General features: G+C 44.8%; 2 protein-coding genes across 14 annotated transcripts in view; one reads left to right on the top strand and one right to left on the bottom strand.

Moving 5' to 3' along the window:
- The window catches only part of ptpn13 (protein tyrosine phosphatase non-receptor type 13), a 41,432-nt gene extending 20,593 nt beyond the window's left edge, over positions 1 to 20,839 (bottom strand). For 7 of the 8 annotated variants that reach the window (XM_062477510.1, XM_062477513.1, XM_062477512.1 and 4 more), the window contains exons 1-7: positions 20,488 to 20,839; positions 16,656 to 16,775; positions 11,842 to 12,008; positions 11,054 to 11,119; positions 10,703 to 10,888; positions 10,162 to 10,255; positions 6,659 to 7,246 (exon numbers count right to left, since the gene is read on the bottom strand). In XM_062477510.1, the coding sequence (XP_062333494.1) occupies positions 6,659 to 7,246; positions 10,162 to 10,255; positions 10,703 to 10,888; positions 11,054 to 11,119; positions 11,842 to 12,008; positions 16,656 to 16,770 (1,216 nt within the window). In that variant the 5' untranslated portion in view covers positions 16,771 to 16,775; positions 20,488 to 20,839. The remainder of the gene's footprint in view (positions 1 to 6,658; positions 7,247 to 10,161; positions 10,256 to 10,702; positions 10,889 to 11,053; positions 11,120 to 11,841; positions 12,009 to 16,655; positions 16,776 to 20,487) is intronic. The other variant, XM_062477516.1, reaches the window with a different exon arrangement.
- A 3,072-nt stretch (positions 20,840 to 23,911) lies between these two features.
- mapk10 (mitogen-activated protein kinase 10) overlaps positions 23,912 to 27,327 on the top strand; it is a 29,656-nt gene continuing 26,240 nt past the window's right edge. For all 6 annotated transcript variants that reach the window (XM_062477627.1, XM_062477628.1, XM_062477629.1 and 3 more), the window contains exon 1: positions 23,912 to 24,152. In XM_062477627.1, coding sequence (XP_062333611.1) covers positions 24,150 to 24,152 — 3 coding nt within the window. In that variant the 5' untranslated portion in view covers positions 23,912 to 24,149. The remainder of the gene's footprint in view (positions 24,153 to 27,327) is intronic.

The raw sequence follows: 27,327 nt of genomic DNA, 5'->3' as shown, positions 1-27,327 counted from the left end.
TAAAGAAGGAGGGGACTACTGAGGTAAAGAAAGAGGGGACTACTGAGGTGAAGAAAGAGGGGACTACTGAGGTGAAGGATGGGACTACTGAGGTGAAGGATGGGACTACTGAGGTGAAGGATGGGACTACTGAGGTGAAGAAAGAGGGGACTACTGAGGTGAAGAAGGAGACTACTGAGGTGAAGGATGGGACTACTGAGGTGAAGAACGAGACTACTGAGGTGAAGAACGAGACTACTGAGGTGAAGGAGGGGACTAATGAGGTGAAGAAGGAGGGGACTACTGAGGTGAAGGATGGGACTACTGAGGTAAAGAAGGAGACTACTGAGGTAAAGAAGGGGATTTGCAGACCGGGTTCTCTGACTTAGCCCCCGCAACGTGCTGTGGCTAAGTTTCCACAACACTGGCCACTGTTGAGATCCTCCCTACTTCTTACCAGAACATGTGAGGTTTCAGATGTAGGGTGCATTTTACTGTGGAGGGGTCAGGCAGGGTTCAGTGCAGTATCAGCATGGCCCTCGATCCTACATGGATGGCTGTCAATGGTTCCTCTTTTACTTTAAAGACTGTTACGACTGATCTTCGATAACGTTTAAATCAATTGAATCAGCATGTTTGTTTTGGGTGAGCTGAGCCTGTAGTCTGAGTCTTTATGACACATCCTTGTGGCAGCTGTAAGGGTTTGAATTCCGACCCGTCGTCACCTTTAAACAGAGCAGCTCTATCTGCAGTTCTCCTAGGAGAAGGACCAACCAGGCAGTGGACACAGGTGCTTCCTGACTAACGCCTCCTCTACTCTCTGCCTGGAACAGTCTAGTAGGACTATGTACAGCTGCTTGTGGACGCCTCTGTCTGTAAGTGTGTGTGTTAGAGATATAGATTTCCAGAGAAAATGTTTGAAGGCCATGGTAATACAGTTAAGTTGGTCCCTGGTTTATCCATTATAATGAATAAAGTAGATGAAGAGAGGGTAGCTTCTCATTCAGGACATGGAGGAGAGGGTAGCGTCTCATTCAGGACATGGAGGAGGGCCGCTTCTCATTCAGGACATGGAGGAGAGGGCAGCTTCTCATTCAGGATATGGAGGAGGGCAGCTTCTCATTCAGGACATGGAGGGCAGCTTCTCATTCAGGACATGGAGAGGGTAGCTTCTCATTCAGGACATGGAGGAGAGGGTAGCTTCTCATTCAGGACATGGAGGAGGGCAGCTTCTCATTCAGGACATGGAGGAGAGGGCAGCTTCTCATTCAGGACATGGAGGAGGGCAGCTTCTCATTCAGGACATGGAGGAGGGCAGCTTCTCACTCAGGACATGGAGGAGGGCAGCTTCTCATTCAGGACATGGAGGAGAGGGCAGCTTCTCATTCAGGACATGGAGGAGAGGGTAGCTTCTCATTCAGGACATGGAGGAGAGGGCAGCTTCTCAATCAGGACATGGAGAGGGCAGCTTCTCACTCAGGACATGGAGGAGGGCAGCTTCTCATTCAGGACATGGAGGAGAGGGCAGCTTCTCATTCAGGACATGGAGAGGGCAGCTTCTCATTCAGGACATGGAGGAGGGCAGCTTCTCATTCAGGACATGGAGGAGAGGGTAGCTTCTCATTCAGGACATGGAGGAGAGGGTAGCTTCTCATTCAGGACATGGAGGAGAGGGTAGCTTCTCATTCAGGACATGGAGGAGAGGGTAGCTTCTCATTCAGGACATGGAGGAGAGGGTAGCTTCTCATTCAGGACATGGAGGAGGGCAGCTTCTCATTCAGGACATGGAGGAGGGCAGTTTCTCATTCAGGACATGGAGGAGAGGGCAGCTTCTCATTCAGGACATGGAGGAGAGGGCAGCTTCTCATTCAGGACATGGAGAGGGCAGCTTCTCATTCAGGACATGGAGGAGGGCAGCTTCTCATTCAGGACATGGAGGAGGGCAGCTTCTCATTCAGGACATGGAGGAGAGGGCAGCTTCTCATTCAGGACATGGAGGAGAGGGTAGCTTCTCATTCAGGACATGGAGGAGGGCAGCTTCTCATTCAGGACATGGAGAGGGCAGCTTCTCATTCAGGACATGGAGGAGGGCAGCTTCTCATTCAGGACATGGAGGAGAGGGCAGCTTCTCATTCAGGACATGGAGGAGAGGGTAGCTTCTCATTCAGGACATGGAGGAGAGGGTAGCTTCTCATTCAGGACATGGAGGAGAGGGTAGCTTCTCATTCAGGACATGGAGGAGAGGGTAGCTTCTCATTCAGGACATGGAGGAGGGCAGCTTCTCATTCAGGACATGGAGGAGAGGGCAGCTTCTCATTCAGGACATGGAGGAGGGCAGCTTCTCATTCAGGACATGGAGGAGGGCAGCTTCTCACTCAGGACATGGAGGAGGGCAGCTTCTCATTCAGGACATGGAGGAGAGGGCAGCTTCTCATTCAGGACATGGAGGAGAGGGTAGCTTCTCATTCAGGACATGGAGGAGAGGGCAGCTTCTCATTCAGGACATGGAGAGGGCAGCTTCTCATTCAGGACATGGAGGAGGGCAGCTTCTCATTCAGGACATGGAGGAGAGGGCAGCTTCTCATTCAGGACATGGAGGAGAGGGTAGCTTCTCATTCAGGACATGGAGGAGAGGGTAGCTTCTCATTCAGGACATGGAGGAGAGGGTAGCTTCTCATTCAGGACATGGAGGAGAGGGTAGCTTCTCATTCAGGACATGGAGGAGGGCAGCTTCTCATTCAGGACATGGAGGAGAGGGCAGCTTCTCATTCAGGACATGGAGGAGGGCAGCTTCTCATTCAGGACATGGAGGAGGGCAGTTTCTCATTCAGGACATGGAGGAGAGGGCAGCTTCTCATTCAGGACATGGAGGAGAGGGCAGCTTCTCATTCAGGACATGGAGAGGGCAGCTTCTCATTCAGGACATGGAGGAGAGGGTAGCTTCTCATTCAGGACATGGAGGAGGGCAGCTTCTCATTCAGGACATGGAGAGGGCAGCTTCTCATTCAGGACATGGAGGAGAGGGCAGCTTCTCATTCAGGACATGGAGGAGGGCAGCTTCTCATTCAGGACATGGAGGAGAGGGCAGCTTCTCATTCAGGACATGGAGGAGGGCAGCTTCTCATTCAGGACATGGAGGAGAGGGCAGCTTCTCATTCAGGACATGGAGGAGAGGGCAGCTTCTCATTCAGGACATGGCCCCCAGCCAGGGAAGGGGCAGCACGACCACAAGACACCCCCCCACTAATCTGGAATCGACTTCTTAACATTAGCTCAGCCAAAACACGGGAGCAGAGCAATGAGAGAGAGAGAGAGAGAGAGAGAGAGAGAGAGAGAGAGAGAGAGAGAGAGAGAGAGAGAGAGAGAGAGAGTGTGGGGGGGGGGAGGTAAAAATTCCAGTTTATATCCCATTCTTTGACCTGTTGTTTGTGGTTGATTATTATTACAAGAAAATACAAATGCTTAGAAAATGGAAAAGACAAAAAGATTGATGGAGCAATTATCAGCGGATTCACAAGGATGGATCCTTTTGTGGAACTATTCAATTGTGTGACTTTGTAACAAGCAGGAACACACGCTATACACACACACACACACACACACACCACAGAGAGAGAGAGAGAAAAGGAGCAACAGGGAGATGAAAGAGAAAGAAGGGAGAGAGAGAGAGAAACGAAAGACGGGAACAGAGATGAAGAGAGAGATGAAGGAGAGAAAAAGAAGACTGAAATGAGGGGGTGCGAGAGAAATCTCATACTCAGCATTTAGCCCCGAGAGCTTATGGGTGTGCAGCGATCAACAGCGGAGCCCTATCCATTCATAATTTACACTTTGCCAAACCCTCTCACTGTCAGAGTCACCTGACAAGCTCAAAGAAACAAGCTCTATCAGTTTAACTGCGGGGCTAACGTTCAACTCATGCTGCGCTGCAGTGTACCATATCTGGTCCTGTCGAGACGGCATAGTCATGTTGCAGCCCTCGGGGTAAGGCTGAGGGAGGAGGCACCTCAGACGCTCCCATTATTTATAGTCTGGTGGCCCGCTGAGAAGAGCTTCCCTCAGAAGCACACAGCAAGGGGATCATGGGAGCCCGCTCCAGCCCAGCACCTCCACAACCGTTTAGCATAAAAAAAGAATTGAAAAAAGAATTGTAAAAAAATTAAATAATATGACGAGGCTTTGAAACAACAACAAACCTTCAAGTACCTTCCTGTCTTTACCCTCCTGAATCCTTCCTTTGTGCTTTCACATCTACGGGAGGACTTGTGTCTGGGGCCAGAGGCAGGGTTTGTTCCTGTCCAGAACACAGCTTAGCGAGGTCTACTGAGCTTATACAGCTGGTCACATGCAGAGTACTGGTACGTACAAACCAGCCATATAGCCGGGCAAGATACTCTTTTGAACCACTGCAGGTATGCATTGCAGACATTGCAGAGAGAGCTTGACACGCCTCACGTCTCTGTGATAAATAACGTCTCACCCCCTCCTAACTGGCCCTCCACAGTTGGCAGCTGGAAGCTTTCACAAATAAACTCGTTGATTTGGAAAAATCCAGAAACATGCAGGTTCTCTTCCCCCCCCCCCCCCCCCCCCCTCCTCCTGTCTCTGTAGCGACGCTCCGGAACAGATCCTGGCCCAGCCCAGCCCACCCTGACCTAGCCCAGCCCTGAGCCATGTGACCTGCTCACCAAACACCGGAAAGTCCAATAACATTTGGAATTCCCTCATCCGCTACACATGACTCCACTTACAGAGCCACTCGGGGCCCGGTAGGAAACTTTGCCCTGATGGAAGCACCTTGGCACTGAAGGGGAGGGAGGAGGGAGGTTTAAAAGGAGTGAGTCGAGGGGCCTAGTCTCAACGCAGAACACCTGAGAGGATATCCACCACTGCTGCACCACCATGTCATGTCAATCTTTCAAAGCAGAAAACAAAGAGAAAAAATAAATACAACCCCCCCACCCTCTCCCCCCGCCCCCCCCCACTCCCCAAAGAAAACAGTACAGAGAATTTCTGCCAAGTAACACATTTTACAGTCCCCCCACAAATGGTCTGTGCTCAATTACCTCCATTCATACTGGAGCAGAATAGCTCTGGGGACAGAATACAAAAATATTTGGGTTTGGCCATTGTAGGCTTCGCGCCCGAGTCAGTCCTAATGGTCGTCGGCATTCCTTTGCGTCAGCATTGGTCTCCAATATCCATCCATTCTTTTCTTATCAGGTTGGGTGCTATGAGCAATGAGGGTCCACCCTCAACACAGGCAGGCAGGCACAAACAGGACCTACTCTCGCCTTTCACCCTAGGACAGAAGCTTCTCTCCTCACAACACCCCCATATTCAATAAACGAGACAGATATAATCAGTAGATGAAGGGGGGGAGGGAGGATGCAGGGGCGGAGCCTGTCAAGGAAAAGAATGCTTTTGGTTGGTGGCTCAGTCAGTCAGTGTTATAAATAGCCAGTGGAGCAGGAAGGCTGGAGCTGGGAGTGGAGGAGGCAGAGGAGGAGGCAGAGGAGGAGGCAGAGGAGGATGGGGGATAGGAAGGCTGGGGTTTATTATAAGAGGCTGTTCATCCGTGCCTGGCTCCGTACACTCCCCATCTGCAGATGGCTGCCAGACACCGACGAATCAGGGGAGGACGTAAACATGCATGTGCCACATGTGACTCTGGAGCGCTTCTTAAATACTTTGAAAGGCTACTTATATGCTCAGGGTAGCTTACAGCTCTCGTGGTCGCCACACTGTCGATTAACTTTCGTGCTATGTGACATACAGTACGTGTGTGTGTAGTGACTGACGCCTGGGTGCGCTCCTGTGCATCCGTGTGTGTGTGATGTGTGGGGGAGAGAGACAGAACGAGACGAGAGCGAGACTAGGCCCTACGTGTGAGAGTTAACAGGCTAGAATTATCCCTTTCTCTAATTAGAAGCAGGCATTTGGAAACCACTGCCACTGACTCATGCTCGATGGCAAAATAAAGCTGCATATCCAGCACTCACTCCCACCAGGCTTCCCCGAATAGTAGTTAAACACACACGTTTGTGTGGCTATTCTTGTGAGGACCAAAATCAATTCCATTCATAATCATGTTTTCCCAAACACTAACACAAAAGTTAACCCGAACTCAAATGATTTTTTTCCCTCGTTTTTTTGCTTAGTTTTTCTTCTAGAGTTTTCTATTCCTGTAGGGACCAAAAGATTCCCCCCACCTCCACACATAAAAACAACACACACATCTGCTGCAGCAGGACATGATATCAGCAGTAATACAGTACATATCTAGATGACAGAGCAATAAGACTAGTCGCCAGAAAGTCTGTGATGCTCTCTCTCAACCTAAACCCTACGGCCTCTCTCTTAGCCTCGAAGACATCATCTAACCCTGGCAAATCCTCATAGCGAGAGTCAATCATTTCACCTCAAAATGCAGCAAAGATAGACATCTTTGGGGACAGTGCATCGACCGTGTTTATCAGGCTTTTGGAGTTCCAACTCATCATCTCCATCTAAAACCCATCACACATTAAGTCATCAAGCAGGTCCTTACCGTCCATGGCCTGAACACATTCAGTCACCAAGCAGGTCCTTACCGTCCATGGCCTGAACACATTCAGTCACCAAGCAGGTCCTTACCGTCCATGGCCTGAACACATTCAGTCACCAAGCAGGTCCTTACCGTCCATGGCCTGCCGCAGCACCTGCAGCTTCCTCTGCCTCTCCTTCAGCCTGTCGTAGGCGCTGGTCACAGCCGAGCTCACCGACATGGCCGAGTGGTGGTGAGCCAGCTTCCTGGCCTCCAGGCCCCCAAACTCAGAGTAACAGGACTCCCTGTCCCTGGAGACGCGCGAGGCTGACTTGTGTCTGCCCGCCGAGCGCGTGCTGAGGGCGCTGCTGCCCCGCCTGGCGTCCTCCAGGGCCCCGAAGCGCAACACGTCAGGGTCGATGCGGGCCAGGTCCATGGAGGAGGCCCACGTTTTGCTGGTGCCTTGGTAGGGAAGAGATCTGCGGTCCAGCTCCACTGGCCTGCCTCTCTGCTGGGGGTGGTGGTGTTGGTTCTGGTGGGGATAGAGCTCTGCGGAGGACTCTGAGCCCGGGTGGTAGTAGTCTGAAGGGGGGTACTGCGGGGCTGTCGCCCCCTCCTCGGCCCTCAGCAGGTCCTGGATGGGCAGCGACCCCATGGAGCGACTCAGGCCACGGTTAAGGGAGGCCTGCTCCTGCGTTCTGGCCCGATAGCGCTCCAGCACCCTCGGGGCCGCACTCCTCCCTGACAGGGAACAGACAGACACACCAAATGAAGCTCTGTCTCAAATATAATCTCGAAACATTCCCTGACTGTAGCAATGCTAAAATTCAAGAGATTGTGTTCCAAAATCTATTTGGGTTTCCGGAATGAGATTGGTGGGGTATTAAAACGGAATTACATTTTCTTTGATGTGAGCAGCACAATTAAGGTTTGTCTTGTTGTAAAACACTAATCATAAACTTTCCCCTTAGTTCTGCTACCGGCCCAGGATGATATGGCTATTAGACATGGCAATTCAATTGCTGTCCCTTATTGCCAGCTAACACACACACACTCAAAGTACTCAAAAATGGAAAATTCATTCACAATAGCAGGCATGGTACATGAAAATTACACAAAATGACCCTATAGGTTACCTAGCGTCTCATGGAATGTGTGGAACACCGCAAGCATGTCCAGAAATACATGACCAGAGAAATAGGGGGCCTGAAAGTGCCACTGAGTGTTATTAATGCAACTCATTTGTAGAGTTACCCTACCATTGGAAAAGTGTCAAACCTGCCGTCTTATAAAGAGAGTACTGGAAGTACTCACATTTCTGAAACTATTTTCCTGTTGTATCCAAAAAAACAAAACAAAAAAACATTACATATAGACTTTTAGTCCACCATTTCAGGACATGACTTCATACCTAGCAGAAAAACCCTCCCCAACTTGTCCCCCTGAATAGTAAGAGTCTGGTACTTTCAACAGAGTGCTCTCATGACTGTCCAGTAAACTTGTATATTGCCCTACCAGATCATCTTCACTTTCTGAGACAGTGAGAGCCCTTGTTGTCAGACCGAGAGAGAGAGAGGATGAGAGAAAGAGAGAGGGTGGGTGAGAGAGAGAGCGAGAGAGAGAGCGAAAGAAAGGATGATAGGTGCATATGTGTAGAGAGAGATGAAAGCATGAGTTGGAGAGGTAGGGAATTGGTAGCACAGGCCTATAAAACACTGCATGTGGTGCTTTAACCTACAAAGCACATGCCGGGTCTTTATGGGGTAACAACATCAAAGACAGACTTGTCTTTTAGGAACAGGGGAGGGCGGATCGGCAGGAGGTTGAAAGAGCAAAAAGTACAGATATAAATGAACATTTTCTCACTGCAAACAATCTCTCAAACTTGCAGCACAAGACTTTTTCGCTGACAGTGGTGTGACTTAAGTGCAATGCAGACCATGAAATCATACCAGGTCTGAAGCTGCCAGCATCAAATGGTTGACGACCCACAGCGACTTAAAACACAGAAACAACGGAAGTCCTCTTAAGGGGAAGAAAAGGAAAACTCTTTGAGAAGTGGCTAATTCTCTTTGCATGTACTTTCCCTAGGGCTGGGCAGACTGAACCTGAGGAACAAAGCACCAATACAGACTCCATAAGCCAGATTACCGACTGACTCGGAAATATGTATATGTAATCAATGCCATGTGCTGGTTATATAACCAGCCAGGCAGCCATGTTTGAATTTCTCCACCGTGGTCTCAAAAAGAAAAATGCTTCAGCTTTTCTTAAACCGCAGGGAAGATTTGGTCATATTTTCCTAAATTAAACCCTGTTCTGGTTTGCGGTGTGGCGCTTCTTGTCTCAGTGTTTTTTTGTTTTTTCTTCTTCTCAAAATAGTATTTTTTTCCCCCCTCTGAGTTGGCAGGAATTGTCAGGGCTTCTTTTCCTCCGGAGTGAAGCCGGGGTCTGAGGAGCAGGGAGAGACTTCTCAGAGGAGCTACAACCCCAACCCCAGAGGTGGATCCCATCTCTAACATCATGAAGAGGGAGGGAACCTTGTTGGACGGATCATTCCACTCCCTTCATTTCCACTCATGGGGTAAACATATGGCCTGATGTTCCAGTTCAGACTTTCCGGTGCATATATACAGCTCTTGGTCATCTGTCATGACCTATTGTTGCTCAAACTGATGACTCATCTTAAGCCTCCATGAGTCATTCTGAAGGTAGCACTGGCACTAGCTCAAATAAGTGGGAGTAAATAATAAGAGAATACACCCATATAAAATGCTTGTATCTACAAAGCTGGTTCTAACTTGCCTCCATTCTCTTGCCAGTGGGCTTCTTCAGGGAGTTCTTTGTCCTCACACACACACAGCATCCAGTTCACCTCAAATGGTTTATATTTATAATTTCTTCTTAACCACATTTAATTATTAATTCCCAGAAAAAGCTTCTCGTCACCCACTGTCACATTTTTCAAAGCCATTTTCCTCTTCCCTCCTCCCATAGCCTGACTAATCTCAAGTGGGGTGGTCTTTAGTCAGTGTCCTGTGGCTGATATATATGAGTCGGAGTCAGATGGCTGAGCGGTGAGGGAGTCGGGCTAGTAATCTGAAGGTTGCCAGTTCGATTCCCAGCCGTGCCAAATGACGTTGTGTCCTTGGGCAAGGCACTTCACCCTACTTGCTTCGGGGGGAATGTCCCTGTACTTACTGTAAGTCGCTCTGAATAAGAGCGTCTGCTAAATGACTAAATGTAAATATATCAGCCACATTCAAGTCATGATGGTGGGGCCTGCTAAAACTTGCCCTTCTGTTATATTTACTGAATCGATTCCTTCCCACTGGGATATGGTGACCAAGTTATACTTCATCAGAACGTGTAGAGAGCTCTGTCTACAATGATACGTGCTCTCCCCCCCCAAAAAAAATCATTGCATCACATTGGCATTAGTTCATGTTCAAGCGGTTTGATGCCCATTGTTCTACAAACATGGAAGAGTAAATCACTTTGGGTATAGCAACTGATGGGGGGGTCATTTCTGCAATAGGCAACCTAACAGGCTGTAAAGGGACAGCAGGCTTCCTGCGGAGGCTCCCTGGAGTGGTCCTCCAGCCTCCGTGGAAGCCACCCAGGCAGGAGGTTGAAGGGGGGACAGCTTGTGGTACCTGAGGGGAGGCCTTTTCCTCGAAGCCTGTCCCGAATCTCCTTACTCCGCTCTGGTAGAGATTCCCTCTCACTCTGTGACATCAGACCATCCAGCTGAGAGACAGAGAGAAGAAAGGCATAGTGGTATAAAAGGTGGGTAAATACAGGATTGTCTTCAAGGTAGACAGACATATATAACCGTGTTGTGATGTTACACGTAATTGTGCACTTTTCTCATTTAGGTTTGAATAAATATCTGCCATTGAACATGTGTGGTTACAGAATCAAGCATCATCATCAGTCAAGAACTTAAAACAATTAAGTTACAGTAAACATGCTGAAATGTTACGAGATCTAAGTATTTAACTGAATCATTGCCTTAATAAGTTTAGTTCAGGTCATATCAATTATACTGAAAAGGACAGGATCATGAACTGGCCAGTCCAGTTGTCTAACCATGGATTTCCCTTTTCAGGGTATGAGTGTGTACATGTGTGTGTGTGTGTGTGTTTACGTGCATATGTTTGTGTGAACATTTGTGTGTATGCGTGTGTGGTGTACCTGGGATAGACTACCGAGCACCAAGCGGACCAGCTTCCTGATGTAGGAGAAGGAGGGCTCACAGCTGGAGCTCCGGATGTGAGTGCTGCAGGCGTCCAGGACGGTCCTCACAGACATGCGGCTCAGCGTTGTGTCGTCACACATGTTGAGCAGCATGCTATTGAGGTGCTCCCCCAGCTTCATGGGCTGCGACAAACACACAATATGTCATTTTAGGGAACCTTTGAACATATTGTGACAATATCGAATTAGGCTTTGAGCATATTTGGCCTACTGTTTTAGCAAAAGGTTTTTGTCAGACGGTTACACAAGAGCTCCAAGTGACTCAGAGCCTGGTGGTCCTAATCGTACCTGACTTTGAGGGATTTCATAATCGGCTCCCCAAAAGAGGGTCATCCCAAGTGAGTACATGTGCATCTGTAAAGAAAGGAGAGGCATTAGAATGATACACAAATGGCTTCAGTGTAGATCTTGTGTAGTACAGTAGTAGTTAGAAAACAATAAAAATAGCAGTAGAAAAAATATTCAGACTGATTCAGAATGTTCCAGTTGGAACTAATATACTGACTGTTCCAGCTGGAACTAATATTCAGACTGTTCCAGTTGTATTTATTGAAATGAGGAGAAAAAACGGAAATGTGACATCTGCTGACACTTTGTCCTGTGCGGGGACAAACGGTTTGATTGTGTCTTATCTAAAATGTTAAATGAAAAACATAGTGAACACAGTACCCTACATGTTGTGCTGGAGTGCTTTCAGTTAAACCCCAAAACATTTTTCCATTTTCCTTTCCTTAACAATTCTGCACCAGGCTCCCTCTTAGAAAATCACTTCCCCCTGAAAATTGGACTTGGGAAAGGAAAGAATAACTTTGGGGTTGCCAAAGAATGCACCATGGTCTTCAAGGTCTTTCAAGTGCAGCCCGACTCCACACTACCTTAAAGAGATACACTCCCATTCTGACAACAGGGAAAGGAGGGGAGGTGACATTCACCAGGTTTCAGAAAAATATACAGGACCTGAAATGTTGATTGATGCTAGATGTCTGACGTCATTGGCACATTCGAGCATATTTGATGCCTACAGAATCTAATGACCACGAGGTTTTATGCGGCGGAGCGAGGCCGCTGTACTGCACCTTCTCTATGTCGGAGACGGAGGCCAGGGTGAGGCCCTCGAGCAGCTCCGGGGCCGTGAAGGCCCTCAGGTCCTGCTGGGTGACGTTCTCATCTGTGAAGGAGATGCTGCCCGAGGGCATGAGCAGCAGGGACCAGGGGGAGATGATGAAGCCCAGCGCTGCAGGGTCTGTGCAGGACACACACACACACACTCGAGATTATTCTTAACAGTCAAATCAAAGTCAAAGTGAACTTTATTGTCAATCAGACCATGCAACAAGTAATTACACAGACGATCGAAATGTTGTTTCCCCATATAAGAACCCAAGAGTAGTCTGTTACACAGTTTTGCATGGAAAAGGTCAGACGTAGCTCGTAGAGCTGTGTGGCACCCTTTACCTCAATTTTGACCAACGGAGAACAAACTCCATGGAGTAGACTGTCAATGTTTACAATTGTGGATAACACTGCACCGCCATAGATAAATGCACTGCACGTCTAGAGTTTGGCAATTTAAACTAACCGAAAGAAAAATACTTGTTCCTTCCCCAGTGCAAGGTGACAACAGAAAGAAGGTTTGAGTTATGCTCTTTTCCTACGAAGCCACAGACCAGTGATTGGATTACAGAGAAGTTTAAAAATATAAACAAACGAATGTTTAAGCAGCACTGCAAAATTCCTTTCTCTGACGGATATTTCCTTGTGAGAGGGGAAACAAGGAAAAATGGGCTTGAGGCGTTTTCAAAAGGCAGGAATTCTCAGAGTAAATCAAATGTCTCCTGTTGAGCACTTTGTGACCAATTTGCTGTTGGAAAGTTTTCCAACTATTTTTTATAGATGTCATTGACACACTGATATATGCCAGTACACAACACCGTTCCCTGAATCTAGAACCCAATAATCTATATAATGGTAATGCTGCTCACAACTAAACTATTTCAACCAATTATCCATAAGACTATTGTGCAACACAATAACAGCTATAACAGACCCGGAATAGAAAATAATAAAATAGAGAAAATAGTCAGTTGAAATGTATACCATGCTCTACTCAAACTACCCCAGACAGCACACAAATACACACATGCAACTGAGCAAGCCATCTGGGACATGTTCAGCTGGTGCACCCAGACAGACCATATCTTATTAGCCGTTATCTGTATTATCTGGGACGCCACACAGAGGATCAGGCACAGGGCCAGGGTGTTGTCCTCTAAATAGAACCTCTCAGTTCATTTTTTGATTACCAAGGGGCATTATCAACGGGTGCAGACCAAAGTGACTCTGGACGCAATTGGATAGAATGTCATCATGGTTTGGACAATGTCTCAACAGTAGTTCTCTGTACAGTCATGGTATGAAACACGCCTCATATTAGACTGGCTCGGCGCTATCCAGGCCCGTGGAAATCTGTCTGAATGGGAGGGTCTCCGGACGTTTCTGCCAGGGCAAATGAAATGTGCTTGCAGATCTGTCTGGTTCCCATGCAAAAATGTACCTAGAGGTGGTCTTTGCATGGCTTTGCAATGCAGTAGCTACAGAGAGTGTTCTCAAATAAGCGCAGCTAGTTCAGGCAGGTCAATCGGGCAGCGCGCGTCAGTCATCGGGGACGTAAGGCGTCTTACTCCACCTTCCTTTCCTCTGCCCACTACCACACCCAGGTTAGCAGCGCATACCCATTGGGCCACGTCCGATAAGGCGTCTTTAAAGACGCGCGGATACGCACACACTCACCCCGGTTGTTGTATGATCAGTGCTGCTGCCACCCTCCACCATCCCCTTTCTCCCCCATGCTGTCTGTCTGTTCGATCCCTCCGGGGGATTATATCTCTATTGCTCCCTGCCTCATATGTCAAGTATGGATGTGTTGCATCGAGGAGGCAGGGAGCGCTTCCCTTGGATCATCCACTCCGCCAAAGTTAAATCTACATGTCCATGTCATGTAACAATAAATGCTCAAATCTAATACGTGATTGTCTTGACTGAACTACAGGAATTCATGACTTAAAATCTTAAAAGACCCAAGTTGTGTTTGGCCTTGGCCTTCTAACATCTCCGTAAATACTTTCCAATGCCTCAAGCTTTCGGTTATGGCTGGCTACTGAAGATGAAAATGGATTCGCAAAAAAGTAATTACATTTAACAGATTACATACAAAACCTTGGTTATGGAGGGAAGTCTCATTGCTGAATATAATGCATGTGAAAGTTTTCAAAAGAACATTGAAAGCTTATCACTATTCAGGGGACCTGCCACAATGGTAGGGACATTTCTGAGCATAGCTGGTAAAATGGCTTTTACAAATTGCACCTCAAGGACATCTGCTGGGAAATGTGGCCTGCTGAGAGTTCCAAGGCTAAACTCCTGCCTCGACAACACAGGACAGAAGCCCCTCAGACACATGCCGAGCATGCTGCCTCACACAGCCCTGAGGGGGGGGGGGGGGGGGGGGGGAGGTAACACACACACACACACACACACACACACACACTAGTTGGGCTGTCTGTCCTGTTAGACTCATAGGATTGTCTTCTGCACTGCCTCAAAGGAAATGGACCTCAACTTCACCATCACTACCATGCATGTGTGTACGCGAGAGCAAAAAAGTATTTCAGAGATCAGTTTGGGGGGGGGGGGGGGGGTGAATAGATGACCTGTCTACAGTCATGGAGACTGGCATGCATTCAAGGGAAGGCCTTTTGAACCTCCTTTATGAGAGTGCGGACAGACAGCGGATAATAAAGCAGCCTTTGTCTTTTGGCGGGATAGCATGCTAGTTACAGCAGTACACCAGCCATAGCCTTGACTGGGGGACAACTGATGAGTTGTTCACCCACAGCTCAGGAAACATGATGTCACACAGCTTGATATTGTACACCTAGAACATGAACAAGGAACTGCAATGGCTCTGCGGTAGCAGCTTAGTCACTGGTATGTGGTCTAACTCTATAGTGTAAGTATTGCTACTGTAAAAAAGAAATTGTGAGATCATCACGTGGGTGGAACAATAGCATAATTCAGTACATAGCTGATGTCTAAAACCCATCAAGTGCCCATGGTAAAGGTAAAAAAGGAGGTTGTGTCAAAATAAGTGAGTAAAATTGCGACATTAAGACAACTTAAATCCATAAGGCTGAGACGGAAAATTTGCAGACAGAAAAGGAGGATTTCTGGAGACACTCAACATCCCCCCTGCATGCTACATCTGGAACCGTGTGCGAGGATATAACAGTGGCTGTCTTAGTCCTGGGTCTACAGTACATCGGAGCAAAGAAAAGACAGGTTCACTGAGCTGCAGAACACAACATTCCACAAAGAAAGCACTGGATTTCTGACGACTGTATTGCAGTGCTCCCAGATTGGAAAGGCATTTTTAAGCACCCAAATATCTACTGTTGAGTGCATAAGTCTGCACCCCCTGCCATGAAATACCAAAAATAATCTAACAAAGCAATTGCTTTCATCAATAAGTCATTTAATTTGACTTTGTGTGTTACATGTCCTCTTATTACAAGTAACAAAAAACAAAAACTTGTACTGTTAATGCGACAAATGTTCGCAATTTCAAGCCCCGTCTTATGAGGTGAAAAACAAACTTTAGGAAATTGAAAGAGAAAGGAGGGCGCGGTGGGATGATGATACCCATGGGGCGAGGTTGCCCTAGAGAGATGTGACCTGCTCCTTTAAGAGGGACATAGGGATGACACATGCAAGTGTGTGGGTGGTAGATAATGTGTGTGTGTGTGTGTGTGGGTGGGGGGTGGGTGCTGGAGGAAACCCATTCAAGCACCAAGATAGTGAGAAAAACTACACTTAAAGAGCCCTAAATCCCATCAGTTAACAGACATGATAATGGCACAGACTGTGCCGCACAGAGTAGAACAGGGGGCAGGGCAGGAAGGATGAGTGTTCCAACTGGCAGCTCTGACGCTGTAGTCTAACCACTTTAGTTTAACCACTCCCAGAATCACACACAACTACAGACACCAAGACGAATCTGACCATCTGAACTGTTGAAAATATGTTTGTTCATGAGTGCCTTTAACACGGGGGCCTTTTTTTTTTACCACCCCAGCCGTTTTTAAATGCATTTAACCCCCTTTATCTCTCTGTCTATGACTTTTCCTAAAATGGGTTTCATCAATCATCTAGTGAATTAGGGGGTGTGTGGGATAAAAATAAATAAACGATGATACCTTCGTACTGACGATTAGTCATTTTTACTACCGCTGTACAATGCTGTGCTCAACACATCCACTTCCAATGTTGTCTTTTGATAAGCACGCCGACAAGCTGCATTTGATATGTAGATAAATTTGGATTCGCTTTTGAAAACATGAACCGGAGCAAAAGGAGGATGAATTCCCATGAAATTCTGGAAATGCTTCAGGACATGAGTGAGGGAGAATCAGATGGGGAGAGATAACGGCGGGCATGAGTGAGGGAGAATCAGATGGGGAGAGATAACGGCGGGCATGAGTGAGGGAGAATCAGATGGGGAGAGATAACGGCGGGCATGAGTGAGGGAGAATGGAACGGGGGAAAGATCAATTAGGTACTTTTCCTCAAAGGCAGGGGTGGTGATGTTTTTGAGAAGCCCTTTATGTCATATTTGCAGAAATAAACTTCACATCCTGATAGCAATCATAAATCATAAACCCATATTTTGGGTTGAATACTTTCAAACTCAAGCCAAAATTGCTTTTGTATAGAACAAAAGGAGCAACTTAACTGCTTCAAGAAATGACATCTTTGCAATTGCTGACAGAGAGAGAACAATGTTTTTCACGTCTATGTTTTGATGTTTGTCCGCAGAGCTGCATTATTCCCATACCTCGGCGGAAAAGCTCCTGAAGACTCTCTGCACTCTGACTGAGTACAGCCCAGACCTCCTCCTCCTGCAGTGGACCCCCTCGCACCTCCAGAGCTTCAGCCAGAGACACGTGCATCTTCCCTGTGGGGGGGGGGGGGGGGGCGACAATGACAATGTCACACAAATTACAGATTAGGTGCCGTGACATGAAACCAGATTCATATATATATATGAATAAGGAAATTTCGAAGTGACCCCAAACTTTTGAACGGTACCGTTCAAAAGTTTGGGGTCTGCAAAAGTGCTTTTTTCTTTGAATATATATTATATATATATATATATATATATTTTCTTTGCACTTTTTTTCAATGAATATATCATTAAATTAATCAGAAAAACACTATACATTGTTAATGTGGTAAATGACTATTCTAGGTGGAAATGTCTGTTTTTTAATGAAATATCTACATAGGTGTATAGAGGCCCATTTCAAGCAACTCTCACTACAGTGTTCAAATGGTACATTGTGTTTGCTAATTACCTTAGACGACTAATGGATGATTAGAAGAATTAGAATGCCAAAGGTCTCCAATGCTGTAATTGCTGCAAATGGAGCATTCTTTGACGAAAGCAAAGTTTGAAGAACAAAATTAATATTTCAAATAAAAATAATTATTTCTAACCTTGTAAATGTCTTGACTATATTTTCTATTCTCTTTGCACCTTATTTGATAAATAAAAGTGTGAGTTTTCATGGAAAACTGTCTGAATTGTCTGGGTGACCCCAAACTTTTGAACGGTAGTGTATATATATATATATATATATATATATGTAGAATTCAAAACAGTATTCAGATGTATCTCCTGTGTTATTCATGGATGACTCATCCACAAAAGCTCAATAGAGGGAAAGTCCAGGGCTATCCAACCTTGTACCTGTAGAGCTATCCTTCTGTTTGCTTTCCCTCCAATCTAGTTTACAACTAACCTGTTTCAGCATGTCGATCAGCTAATTAATCAGATGTGCCAAATTAGGGTTTGAAGAAAAGCCTTCACAGACCGGGTTGGTTACAGCCCTGCTGTAGTAACAAACGTAATGCTACCACTGATATTTACATCTGCACCATGCCTTGTGTTTCGTTACACAGAGACAAGTCACAACAGGCTGTGCTGGAGAGTTTTTATTCAGCTAATTTGGCCTTCTGACTTAAGATGTACACGTGATCTCCAAGTACTTGCTTTCCTCAAGCAACTAACACCACTTATTTACAATCCTAAAAAAAATCTACAATTATATAAAATTAGATACCTTACTGAAAAACATTTTTTTTGTTCAAACTGACACTTTTGCGTATTTTTGGATTTGGGGAATTCAATTGTTAGGGGTTGGGGAAAGGGTGTTTAGCTTGCAATAGGACACATCCAGTCCTCTGGGCTCCAACCCCTGGTCATGGAAGGCACACGGCTGCTGTGCTGTGGCTTTGTCATCGTTTAAATCCTCCCAATCCCACTGCGACGTAATGCAACAGAAGCATAGGAAACCCTGGGTTTAAAGGATTAAAATTGACTAAGCAAAAAAACCATCACCACCTAAATAGTTGCTGTGACTCTCACATTTCTATTAAAGTGTGGAGTCAGACACTCTGGTGGTGTCTGTCTGCGCATCATGGTTAGAGATACGCGATGGGTCCAGCCAGGCTTGAGGGCTGCCATCCAAACTTGTCTACATAGGGTCGTCCTTCTGATGTAAAATATTATGACAATCCGGCGTGCACATTCCAAGCCTGAAAATGTTGCTGTGCAATAAGAAAGAAAACTCACTCTCCATCACAATCAACATCTCGTGGGAAAATTTGGGGGATGGGCCGTACATTTGGGAAAGTTAATAAGATAGCATTTTATACGTATTTATGCAGGAATGCAGGCATGATAAATACTTTGGTCAATGGGAAGCTGGGGAAAGTGGGTTACTACCAGTCCAGCTCATTGCACAATAGAATAGGGTAGTGAGATCTGCCATGGGGGAAGACCTTCGTTTGATTGTTTTGTGGCTCTTGTTTTTTCAATAGAGGCCTACAGTGGAATGTTTTTATCCTCTTTGAGGGCTGCTGTGGTGGCCAGCTCTTCTCCCATTGGCCCATGATCCTGCTCATTATTTTGGGGCACGGGTGGAGGGAGGGGTCGGGGAATCAGTGGCCCAAAACAGACAGCCTTCGCAGCAGAGGAGAGAAACGCTGAGTGTTTTTCTTCACCCAAAAAATGGATGAAGTTTGTTCAAAGGTGTTCGCCTTCGGTCTGGTCTCAGCCGCAGTCGCAAGGATTTCAGGAGAATAGCCTAATCCTTGAAACGGGATAGTTCTCTCTACCCAGTCCCTAGCTGTTTTTTTTTTTGTTTTTTTTTTGGGGGGGGGGGGGGGGGGGCAATCTCCGCCGCAGTTATCAACCATGAAACAAACTCGATATAATTTTCAAGAGAAACACTGAGAAATGTTCTTTGATGTACAGCATGTACTCAACTTTAAACAGTGCACCAAACACAGACAACTTGTGTATAAATACTTGTCCAAGCTGTCGAATTATACACATAACATCTTAATGGAATGATGACAGTTTTCAACCCTATAAATCAAACATCTGAAAACAAGATGCTTCTTTTGTCCATTTCAATTTGAGGTGAAAATCTTTCACCTCAAAAAAAGGAAAAGGAATTCCAGGAACACTCGCAAACTTCAAGGGAACCTTACCGAAACAAAAAAAATGTATTTGCTTCAAACTGAAAACACACAAGACGTAGGCTACCATTTAAGTTACCGTTTCACACCCTTGCAATGGCACAGGATGCCGAGTATTCTGAATATCTCAGACCTTTCTGCAGTTAGTTGATTACTGCTAAGATGAGAGTAGATAGAGGGAGACCAGTGACAACTTAACCTAGATTGTGTTTTAATTCTCAGTTTCATATTTCATTCCTATTTACCTAATATCTAATATTTTACAAATGCAAATCCCAAACTAGTTTATAATAGTAGGTGCAACTATAGACTACACCAGTATAATTCTGCCCCCAGTGCTAACAGCTATAGACTGCAGTAGTTGGCCTATCCTCAGTATTAGGCCTATCCTCAGTGATACAACTATAGACTGCAGTAGTAGGCTTACTGATCAGGTAGGATAGTCCTGTAAAAACTAATGTTGCATCAATCAGAAGGTTTAATTATATTATTGCCTGTGTGACTCAAAATGAGTTAAAAATAGGAACCCCTATCAGAAATGTCAATCATTGTGCCATTATCTAAGATAGCAATAACATTAAGGAGTGGTTTTAGGACTATTCATAATCAAATGTAGCACAGCTTGGTTGAGAGACTGGTCTTGATTGCATACAGGAATGGCCTGCAATGACTGCTCATCCTCTATTCTGCTGTCTATTTAACACATGTTCCATATCCAAGGAAATCCTAGGCACTGTACAAATGCAGGACAGGTTATTTGCTAAATTCCTAGTATGGCCGGGAAAACAAGTTTGTTCCATCCTGTGACATCGCGTGGGCAACATATTTCCTGCAGCGGTAACCTTGTTGCAACACACATTCCTGGCTATTGCTTGCTTGAGCCCATTTCAGTCTGCGTACCCCTGATGTATAAAAAAAATATTAAGTATTCTGTATCTCGTATGATGAAACTGCCCATATTCTCACGTAGTCGAGAAAAACCTGTGGTTATTGTCGATAACAAAGCTTGTTAACGTCTTGTGAGATGCTAGTCGAATTAGCCGTTTCAGTGAACTCGAAACAAAGCTGTTCAAAGTTTCAGAATAATACGTCAAATGTATAGGGTAAAATAGTAAACGTACCAGTCAAATGATGAGACCTTTGAAACTGAACGAAAGATAGGCACTCCAATTTCACTACAGAAGTGTAAAGTAACGAGACTGCGCGTCACCCCATCCACAATAGAACATCTTGAAGTTGACTGCAGCTGAGCTGTCGAATAGGCAACAGGTTTGTCTCGAGGTCCTAGTAGAGTACAAAAAAATCCCCCAAAACAATGAAGTAGTTTCTATAATCCATGTAATTAAACCATTTGGAAAAAAGTAATAATTCGTAGCGCTAAAAATATATCAAAACTGTCGCGGGATTATGTGCGGCTTTCAGTTTGCTCGGGATCAGCCTAGTAACCATTGCTCCTGAGAAGCATTCTTTCCCCCCTCCCTTTGCACATCTAGGGGTTGACTGGGAGTAACCAGACACCTTATTCCTACTGTTCATTGGCTCATTGCAGGAGGACCGGCATGTATGCAACCAGGCGTCTCTATAGTAACCCACAACTGGGAGGAAAACTGTAAGCTATGGCCGTATGGGCTACACATGGACAGTACTATAGTAACACGTATTTAGTTTTGACATGGTAGACGCACTCACAGAATCTAATATTGATATGAATCTTCATCTCCCCCTCCTAGACAGAAACGAAAACAGTATCTCACTCTCTACCATGCACTTTTAAAAACACCTAATGATCATGGTAACCCTAATTAGGATACAGGCCCTCTGTAATTGCCGTTCCTGGTAAATTCAGACTGGTATTAAAATAAAAATGAAAAAAGGTTGGAGCCCCCCAGTTAACATTTCCCCACTCATGACTAACCATAGAAAAACGACGTTACACACCACAAATACTGGGGTCTGGAGAGAGGAAATGGCACACTAGACTGGTTTTTCCTAAGCCTCTACATTTTTCTCTTTTAGAAACATAAGCCTCAGAAGCTGCAGTGGCTACTCTAGAGTAGACCACTACATTTTTGTTTCAAGCTCCAGGAAACCCACAGCACAGGGTACCTTTCTGTTTTGCAATGAGGGAGAAACTTCTATACCAGCCACAGTGTGGTCCAGGTCGTATGGACAGGATAGGTTACTAACGGTGCTTTCAGACTGTATTACATAGTTTCAGGACAGCAAGGAAAATGGTCAGGGTTTTGGCATCGGACATATAGGTTAGTACTTGCAAATCATTAAACCATGGTCAGTGTTTAAAGGACACACCTAAACATATTAACTTGACTGTTCTACTATTCTCTTATGTTAACTAACTGTTAACTGCCAAGAGATGTTTCTTTAGTGTCATGCTTTAGTGTCCTGCTTTGATATCAAGCAAAACAATAAATAAAAAACAGAAAAAGTTCTCATAAAATTGTATATGTTGGCTGGAACATGTTAAGTATGTTGAGTGTGCAAGTGACACCACCTCAATCCTTTTGTTGTTTGGGAGTCAGATCACTATCCAGTCAGGAAGTCATTCAGTGGAGAGTACTTCCTTCCTTTTTCTGTTACCTTCCTTTCAGACCATGCCTTGTTTTGCCTTGCCTTGCTGCAGGGAAATGTTTGGGCTGTCTCACGTTTATAGATCACCCTCTAGTGGTTTGTGAATATCCTTGCATGTATCAGTTTTGTGTCTCTTACTGCCTGTTCTTCAGACTGTATGAATATTCTGAAAACAATGCATAGTAAGTAAGTAGTAAGTAAAGTTTATTTGTATAGCACCTCTCGCAGATAAAATCACAAAGTGCTTCACAACAAAATGCAATATAACACTACAAATAAAGAATACAGAACATTTAAATAGAAATAGAAACATGACAGACAACCATAAAAACCCCTCAACTAACTAAAAGCCTGCTTGAATAGCAAAGTCTTGAGTTGCTTTTTATAAGCTTCGACGGAAGTTGCACACCGTAGAAAGGGAGGCAAGGCATTCCAAAACCTAGGGGCCACTGCTCGGAATGATCGATCCCCTCTAGTTTTAAAATGGGTACAGGGAACCACTAAAAGCTTCTGACCCAATGACCTCAAATTACGGGTGGGGGTATGAAGCTGTATTAAATCAGAAATATAGGGAGGAACTTCTCCATTCAGGGCTCTGAAGGTGAGGACCAGGATTTTAAATTGAATTCTGTACTGGACTGGTAACCAGTGAAGTGATGCTAAAACAGGTGTAATGTGTGCTCTTTTGTTAATGTGCGTTAAAAGCCTTGCAGCAGAGTTCTGAACGGCCTGGAGACGGTCGAGCTCCTTAGGCATAACTTCCAAATCCTAATGACTAAATAAACACCAGATTCACGGCCTTCTTCAGAGGGACCCACTTCCACCCATGGCCTCTACCAGCCTTGCTTATGGCTCTGTAGAGACACAGGGAGACATCATGTGGGCACTGGTGGATCGAAGGGGTGGCAGCTGCCACTCCAGCTAAAAAGCCTTGCCACCCCGATCTCCCCATGCTAAAATATATGTTTTCAATTACATAATAGTAGTATTCATTAAAAAATACAATTATTGTTATTGGCATTATTTCCTCCACACCTCCTCCACACCTCCTCCACACCTCCTCCACACCTCCATGCCACCTTACAACTACCTCTTGCCACCCCCTTGCCACACCATGTGAAAATGTCTAGATCCACCCCTGCAGGCTAATAATATCATAGATATGCATCAGATAATGTTCCCGTGCTCTCATCTCTACAGTTAACTCCAGAATTAATGGCACCCCTTGGCAAAGATGAGTAAACAATGTGATGTTGTGTTGTTGTTATTCCTTCAAAGGCCCTGGGAACCTTCTTAAAACACATGGGATCATGAATTACATGAAATACTAGGACATTTTAAATCTGAATAGGGCTGCCTACAGGAAACTATAAAACTGGATTGTCGTTGGATAATTGTGGCATACATGGTTTTTTCCAATGTGACATTAAGCTGAATAACAGAAAGGTGACTTTTTTATAACACTTTTTACTCATCTTTGTCAAGGGGTTCCAATCATTCTGGAGTTCACTGTATGTCCAGTTGTCTTTACAATAACTTGTTTGTTTTTCCATGTCATCTTTTTAAAGTAGCAGCCTATGGATTGTAGGCTTTGTATATCGCATAAAAACACAATTATTACTCAATGCACACCCTTTTTAATGTAGCCCATGCCTGGTAGCCTATAGGATTCATTCTCAATCTATATAGGCCTAGCATAGGGTTAGCAGTGCTGGAAAGATCCAAACGGCTGGCATTTTTTGTCAACCTCCTGCTCGCAGCGCCTTCATCCACGCGCAGATTCCTTGGCACTGTCCGCACCAGGAGGACGGTGCAGGATCCGTGAGAGGCTTCAACACCCCCCCCCCCTCCCTTCCTGGCCCTATGGTGCTTTCTGGGCTTTGACGTCACACGTGCTCCTTTTGGTTGCTATAGCAACAGATTTCCCTAACCCCCTTCCTCTTTTCTCCCTCTCCTCTGGTAGGTCCACGATGGTACATCCAGCATCTTGCAGCACAATGGTTGCAAGACGGTAAAGCAGGAGTGATTCAGCATCGCAATCTCGGTTACAGTCTATATCTACTCTATTTTTTTCTCGCTTCATTTATCGGTTTTCTCCATCTTGACGTTTATATTCCGCCAATGATAATGTCTCCCGTCGGAATGTTTTGAACAGGACTGTCATCGCACTGGGATCGTCGTTAGCTGGCACGGAATGGTAGGTCGGAGGGTGATGTTGATGCGGGAGCCTACTGAAGGGTGGGGTGATGCATATTGATTGGAGGGAAGGTTAATGAAGTCGACTGATAAAGATGCAACTGTGGAAAGGGACGTTGGCAATAACAAGCCCCTTTTTATATTCTATTCCGCTGATTGTTAGCTAAGTAGCCTTCTAGATAGGTAATTGAAAAGTATTATATTGGATTCGAATGTCTTTAGTCGATTACTGTATGTTGTTGTCCATCAATGCAGATGTTTTTTTCCTCTCAGTTGCATGCTCGTCTAGTGCACTGTAATGACCTATGGTTATCTTACGTTGCCGTTTTTTAGAATATTAAAAATAAAACCAACAAGGGTAACATTGCTGGTGAATAATGGTCGTTAGTCCAGTTTCTATTATTTTAGGATCAAGTGGCGTATATTTCACATAGTTGAAAGCAATTCACATATTTAATGTTGAAAAACACAGTTTGCATAATAACAAACCTTTCAAACCGTTCACTCAAAATGTTGGCCCCTGACGTACTACATAGATGCACTTGCACGCGTATCACTTGAGTGATGGAAATGGGTTTAGCCAAGTTATGTTGATCTGAAAGAAAAAGAATACCCAGATAGTTCACACAGACTATAATAGTTCTATATCTATGTGATTTCCTGTCAAGGGATTACCCAACACCCTTGCAGATGGCAGCTGCACACCTTGTGGTTTAAGATTTTTAGCCATTTATAAACCATGCCACTGGCATTTGTACATCCAAATATTATGACACATACCAGTAAAGATAAAAAGTTATTTTTCTTATTTTTTTCTCTCTACCTTCTCTGCCAGGTACAAGGAATACATTAGATTAAGAAGGCAACTTTCAGCATGATACATGTATAAAAATGCACATTTACTTTTTCAATTTTCAGTATAGAGCTGTGTATTTAATCTGAAAGAGAAAAATGTGTAGTTAAGTAAGGTTTTGTTGCTAATTTGTATAGAAATACTGTATAATATATATATAGGCCAATAGTGTTCAAAGACTGCTGTGCTACTGTAAGTGTGCTATGATGCTAGACATGGACCAAAACCCCGTTGCATTCAAGGGCGAGAAGAAAAAGGTTTTAGAGACAGCAATCTTGTGAGCTGAATTATTGAACAGGCCCTTGTGCATGTTGAAGAGTGTGCTGCAGGGAAAACTCACTGTTATCATTGGTTGAATTGTGTTATCAAAAGACATCCATAACATTTATATCAATATGTTTTGGCTCGATAACCAGATAATGTGTGTAAACTGAAAAGGTTTCAGATTTTAATTCTCAATTTTTCTAGTTGTTTCAAATGAGTTTAGGCTACACAAGCCATATCAATCCATTCTGAGGTTTACTGTTGGTTTAGATGAGATATTGGTAAACTAAATCATTGGCATTGATTTTGAGGTTACCCTGCTCCCATTCTCAGTGGAAATGTTCTGCCACTGATGCCATTAATTCAATAATAGCGTTCATTCAAATACAGTAGCCCTGTGCAGTTATGAACATTTTTTGGAATATGGAAGCCTATTGTTTTGGCAATTTGACACCCTGGTTAGCATTAGATGGCCTGGAGTACAAAATTGTCTTTAGTGTTGTGAAATTGTCTCGAATTCAAAGGATTTGAAACAAGATGCTAAGACAAACAAACACTGATTTTGTAAGGGATGTGGACGGGGCGTTCCAATAATTCTAACGGAACAACAGTACTCTGTGTGTAGGCCTACCACCGTCTGGCTAACTTCTAGTTTTCTTGTTTCTACTGTAAAGAGGACACTCATGAGTCTCATTGGTTCTCCAACATGCAATGCTAAAACTGATGTCACAAAACTGCCACTACATTTCTGCGTCTCCATTTTGAATCACAAAAGGAGAAAACAAGAATTCTCATCTGTCATAGTCATCCAACCAATCACCTTCCAGCTTCCAAACAGCCGATATGTGAGAGTTTTGTAAGTCCTGGGATGGTGATTGTACATGATCAATTTCTGTGAGTTTGGAGGTTCCAGTGTTGGCATCTTTCCTGCCATATGATGGATGGTGCCCCTATTTGGCATTTGTTATGGGGACTTGGAATGACTCGGTGCCCATTAGAGGCACATAATTGCTCAGCCAGGGAGTAGAGAAGCCTGAGGCAGTATCAGCCAATCGGCCAAACCAAGTATGGCTCCCTCTCTCTTTCTCTCTCATTTTTCTCTCTATTTCTCTCTGTCTCTTTCTCTCTCTGCCCTCCCGTCCCCCTCTATCTCTTGCTCTGCCGGGCTATTTGACGGCATTATCAGGGGTCTGGACCCACTGCCCCCTCAGCGGCTTGGTCAGAGAGGGATGGGCAAACCTTCCTGACCAGCAGTGGAATGGTTTGTCTACTACATTTTTGCAGGATGTGGGCTTTTTCTATTATAGTGCTAGGTATTGATAATGAACATTTTGTCTAGGAAAATGTATCCCAAGTTCTTACTTTGTTTTAACAGTAAAGCATTTTTGTACAGATGAAGCAAGATCTGGTCTCCTGTATTTTCCCTCATGTACTGTTTTTAGTAGAGAGTTATATTTCAGTTTAATTACACATTTAGCTTCTGTTTTGAAATGCTGTGTTGGTGTCATTGCAGTGATACTTACCATATTGTGGGTCAATAATTCAGAATTATTGAACCAAAAATATGGGCTCCATTAAGCTACTGCGAGTAAATCTGTATCAAAGAGTACAAATGTTTTGGAGAAAGACTGACAAGCACCACGGTCAATGTGTTTGCGCAATTCAACACATTGTGTTATCCTACAAAAGCACCATGCCACCATTCCCGTTTGTCCTAACTACAGTACTGATTGCTACAGCTGACAACTCCAGCAATATGCCCTACTGTGAACTACTGTACAGTTACATAAAAGGATTTAATCTGTGCTGCATGTTTATATTTTTTATAGTGGGCTGACTAACTAAGCTTGTCATTGTGCAGTTGGTTCTGCCCAGTTCCCTGGATCAGCAGCACATCTGCACATCGGCCTGTCAACGGATTTACAGACTTCATTAATCCTGACAGGGAATATAGACATTCCGGTAGAATGTAATGAAATGATTTGTGCCTAAATGATTTTTAATTTCATATTCCTTTGTTTTTACGGTATTCGTTTTTTAATAATCCAAACTCCACAAG

The sequence above is a fragment of the Osmerus eperlanus genome, chromosome 14 (genome assembly GCF_963692335.1).
Source record: "Osmerus eperlanus chromosome 14, fOsmEpe2.1, whole genome shotgun sequence".
Taxonomy (NCBI): domain Eukaryota; kingdom Metazoa; phylum Chordata; class Actinopteri; order Osmeriformes; family Osmeridae; genus Osmerus; species Osmerus eperlanus.
The sequence above is the reverse complement of the archived record's forward strand: the minus strand, read 5'-3'. Positions and strand labels throughout refer to the sequence as shown.